This window comes from Helianthus annuus, chromosome 5 (assembly GCF_002127325.2).
Source record: "Helianthus annuus cultivar XRQ/B chromosome 5, HanXRQr2.0-SUNRISE, whole genome shotgun sequence".
NCBI classification, from domain to species: domain Eukaryota; kingdom Viridiplantae; phylum Streptophyta; class Magnoliopsida; order Asterales; family Asteraceae; genus Helianthus; species Helianthus annuus.
In genome coordinates, this window is record NC_035437.2 from 92,221,784 (window position 1) to 92,226,369 (window position 4,586).

The following is a 4,586-nucleotide window of genomic DNA, read 5'->3' on the forward strand; positions in this document are numbered from 1 at the left end:
AAAAAGGGGGATGGTTAATCATGCATCATGTGCTGTCGTTGATAGCCGAAAGACAAGAGAGTACATGCATTAATTGGCCTTTGTCTTAATTGCCGAGTGTTATGTGCCTTATGTCCAAAGTTTGATGCAAAATTACCATCGAGCCGGGGTTCTCACTGGAAGCAGCCTCTCTATTCCTACGGGGTAGAGGTAAGATTGTCTATATCTTACCCTTCTCAGACCCTAACATAGCTTTGCTATTTGTGAGATTTAGTGAGTATGATGATTACGACTTTCTAAAACGACCAACAAAACTCATATTATTAAAACGCCTACCAGCAGGTAGCTGGCTGTTTCATATATTACACCGCAGGACTAAAAAGAAATCCAAAATCAGAAAATAAAGACACATCATACTAAGTTCTCAACATGAAAACTAATCCATTCCTCACATCTATAAGCAACTCTTCTGGAACGACTTTCTATCCATAGGAACCCCATCATTTTTACTTCATGATTTTAGAAATAGAAGGATTTCAGCATTAAAAACAATAATAAAAATCGGGTGTCGAAGTTTGTACGGACGAGGTTGAACGAGTGAAGAAGTGAGGTTTAAAGTAGTGGTTGTTTGAAATGATGTGGCATGTTGGATGGACCACCCAAACCGTTGTAGATGCTCTAATAAGGGGCTTTATCCTGACCCGTGTCTTTCTTGTTGAATATTTTTGGTGTGACAAGATCTTTAACTTCCGATCATATGTTGATGGATTTAAAAAAATACAAGTTGGATATTGAGGTGGGTAGTCGGAAGGTTGTTTGGATGAAACCAAAAGTAGAATGTTACAATTTCAAAATGTCTTCGTCAAACCCATATTTTAGTGATTTTCCCTCAATTAATTATTGTCATAAATCCTTCATTTTCTGTTCCTTCTATCTATATATACATGGTTTGTTATACTACAAGTTATACTCAACTCCTCATAACTATTCTCAACTTCAACGTATCTCTCGATCAAATAATCTGTTTCTTCCCTGGAAACATGGTTATGGATTACAATGAAACAATCGTATATCTTAATCTTGTGCAAAACCTAACGAATATCAGCACTTCTGATGTTAATGTATCAAAGTTGTTTGATTATATAGAGCCTATATACAAACATGAGCTGGAAGACAGTTACAGCGTACCTATGGTAGTGATTGGATGGTATATCGCTGCCGCTTCTCTGTGGTGCGTCGTTTCAATGTTTGTAGATGTAGTACATGGTTTCAAAAGCAACAAGCTTTGGTTTCCATGTACATGGTTTACTATTAATGCTTTTACTCTTACTGCAATAGCTATTGCAATGAAGTTACCCGTGGATCTAAGTGGTTCCATGCCTGGTGTTGTGGACCAAGTGACAAAGCTTGGAAGCATGGCCTTTATGTGCACCATGATGGCAAATTTATTGCCTTGTTTAGCAACCATGGACAGCAAAGAGCTTTTGGCAAACGTCACAGCTTTGGTTGTTTTGGTAATCACCTTGGTTATCAATGTTGGCATTCAAACTCATACGGGTGTTATTGTAAAGAAGGGAAAAGAGGTCGATAGACCTCTTGAAAGTCTCTCTTCCCGGGGAAATGGTCCTCGGGAATTATTTGAAGTGGCAAATCTAACCCTAGGAAATCTCACTGCTGCCACCAAGAAAATGGAAGTACGAGTCATAGGATCAATTAGCTATGTTACTATAGCCAGAATTTATGTAATTTTCCTAGTCTTGTTGTTGATAATATATGCAAGTTCATCTTTAGCCATTCCAAAAATAAAAAATATTATACAACAAAAGTACCGACAAGCAGCTTCAGAGGACGTTCCATCAACAACTTCAGATGACGACATTCGACAATCAGATACAAGAAACTTCTTAACCGTCAAGAAGCTACATCAGCAAGTGAGCAACTACTGGATAATGGCAGGAAGTGGCAGCCCCCAATTTATGTCAGCTTGCTCTGCGACAACCACTGCTTCTGGGGTAATATGTATTTTGACCTTCATCATTCATGCTCCAACTATCGTTTTCGCAATAATCAATGAAGGGAATCGCAAATTTGGTTCAGATTATCAGAGGTCTGTGGTAGTCATTTTCATAGTACAATCTATGGGAGTCGTAATAGGTACACTTGCACCACTTAGTAGATGTGTAGTATCTAGGCATGTTAAGCTCGTCTTTACAGTAGAGGAATACTGGACTCAAATGTTACATGACTGGAAAAACTCAAGGATTTCTAATCATGGAACAATGTCTAGTATTTCACTCCCATTTCGTGGCCACAAACTCAAGGTGGTCATCAAGAATTTGAAAAACCCGATTCTCAACTTCTGCATAATACTTCAGAAGGGAGTTGTGATAGTATGCAAGAGAACAACATTTGTTGTAGCGTTTGTTCTAGATCCGGTGTGCAAGATAACAACATTTGTTGTAGTGTTTGTTCTAGATCTGGTGTGTACTTCAAAAGGAACACGGACTGGGAACTTGGAACAACGCAAATATGTTTTGCAACTTGAAAATGAAGACGAGCTTGCTGATAAAACGCTGGAAGGTCTTCTAAAGTCTTTGGACCTATTGATCCTAAAGGGCGAAAAGAAACATCCCGAAAATCTCATGAAGCTAATTACTGAAAAATCTACTAAGGGTTTTGAAGGAGTTAGGAAGTATGACAAAAACGATCATCAAGATTGCTGGAGCTTACCAGTGGTAACACTAACAACCATTGCTGTTACTCTTCCTAACATCGAAAAGGTGGAAGTTAAAAGCTTGTTGAAAAGTGTCAGGGAAGGTCTTAAATATGTCACACTTGTGGAAAAAAACCTCAATGCTACTGATGAAAGCATTCAAAAGGTGGCTGCAAGGCTGTGGGAAGACGTTGATCTCCGCCACAAATGGTTAGGAATTGGCTGGAAAGATATTGCTTCTCAAGTGAATAAAACTACTTCCCAAGTAGATACAGCACTGCAAGTTGTTAAATTGTTTTCGGAAAAAGCTAAGAACAAGATCAACAAAGCGGTGGGAAGTCAAGATGATGATCCCAGATTCACGTCTATTTGTGCAACCTCAATGTTTGGTGTTACTGAAACAATCATTGGTGAGAAGGAAAGCAATAAGAGATTATTTGATGAATTATCATCAAGAATCGCTGACATAATGGCTGCATGTCTCACCAACCTACCCCAAGTCATAGCAAAGAAATGTCACACTAGTGTGATAGAGAAAAGGGAGGCTAGTGTTGAAGCTGCAGCCATACTTCTAGGTGAGACTAAGTCGATAATCAACACCCTTCAAGGCCCCCTTCAAGACAATTATTTAAGTATGACTACAAACGACTTGCCGTCCATTAACAAATGGCGTGCTCATCTAATTGAACCCTGAATCACATCCGTTCTTCAAGTAATGAAGTAAGTTCATTTAGATTTCTCTTTTAATATTGATTTCCTATTATATATAAAATAATGTATTAACACTTGCTTATGAAACCACAGTGTGAAGCTGAAATGATTCTCATGGACCAACACATTTACATCTCAAAGTAAAACCGATGAGATCAAGATCGAATTCATATGCTCCCTTATAAAGTATGTTGTATTTTGGTTTCTAGTTAATTTGTAAAAATAAGTTCTTCTGGCGAAGTTCTTGGTTGTAATAAGTTTACTTGTAAGATATATGTTGCTTGTTATATGTATTTGATTTTTTTGGGTGGTTCGAGGAATGTTTTGAATATTTTCATATGGATTTGTTGTCTTGCATATCCCCGAATCTTATGATCTTTATGTTTACAAGTTACATGAGTTATTGGAAAGCAAAAGGAGGCCTAAATTACAATTACATATATAACTTGATTCTTTTATTTCTAGGTAAATATAGTATATTTTGGTCAGTGGGCTATTTGAGTAATATAATAATGCCCCTTTGTTAGTAGATTCATATTGAATGAACCTTGGTGGATTTCGTATAATCCGTTATTCTGTCCCATAAAATCTTTTTGTTTTGTTAACAAAGACAACATTTATTCTCATGAATCGAAGTAGCTTATATATTGCAGATGTTCATGTGTATTCAGTCTTAATTTTTTTTTGTATGGGTTGAACATTTCTCTTTCACCAGAATATGTGCGCGTGTAAGGGTGCTTTACACCCTTTTGGCTCTCCAGAATAGTCTGGCTTATAAAACTCCGAGGGTTGCTCACACGCATACGTGGAACAACTTTTTATCTATATGCTTATTTCAAGATTAAACTCAATAATTTGAGAATCCATATATCATTATTTTTAACTTTATTTTGTACACATTTTGGATTGTTGCAAAGGATTTATAATGGAGAACATAAACCCATAAGTTATTTCAAATGATGGTAACAGCTCTCTAACGTATCATCATCATGTGTGTACAAAGGGGTCACCTCTATATATACATGATATAGAAACCTTTCACAAACTCTAACAACCAAACAAAGTCACACTCACATGCCATATACATGCTAATATGCCCCCTCAAGCAGAACATGGTGCTACAACGTGAAACTTGGACGAAAGAGTGTCAAAACAAGAAGTGGACAACCCTTTATCAACATAT

General features: G+C 37.1%; 1 protein-coding gene across 1 annotated transcript; it reads left to right on the forward strand.

Annotated features, from left to right (window-relative positions):
- Positions 1–460: 460 nt before the first annotated feature.
- Positions 461–3,740, forward strand: LOC110940653. Its single transcript, XM_022182203.2, has 2 exons — positions 461–3,412; positions 3,497–3,740. The coding sequence occupies exon 1, from the start codon at positions 924–926 to the stop codon at positions 3,384–3,386; it is 2,463 nt and encodes an 820-aa protein (XP_022037895.1). The 5' UTR covers positions 461–923; the 3' UTR covers positions 3,387–3,412; positions 3,497–3,740.
- The last annotated feature ends 846 nt before the right edge of the window (positions 3,741–4,586 follow it).

Bases quoted from the DNA above. Each gene is read 5' to 3' on its own strand.
- LOC110940653 (XM_022182203.2), top strand. From the start codon at position 924: ATGGTTTGTTATACTACAAGTTATACTCAACTCCTCATAACTATTCTC.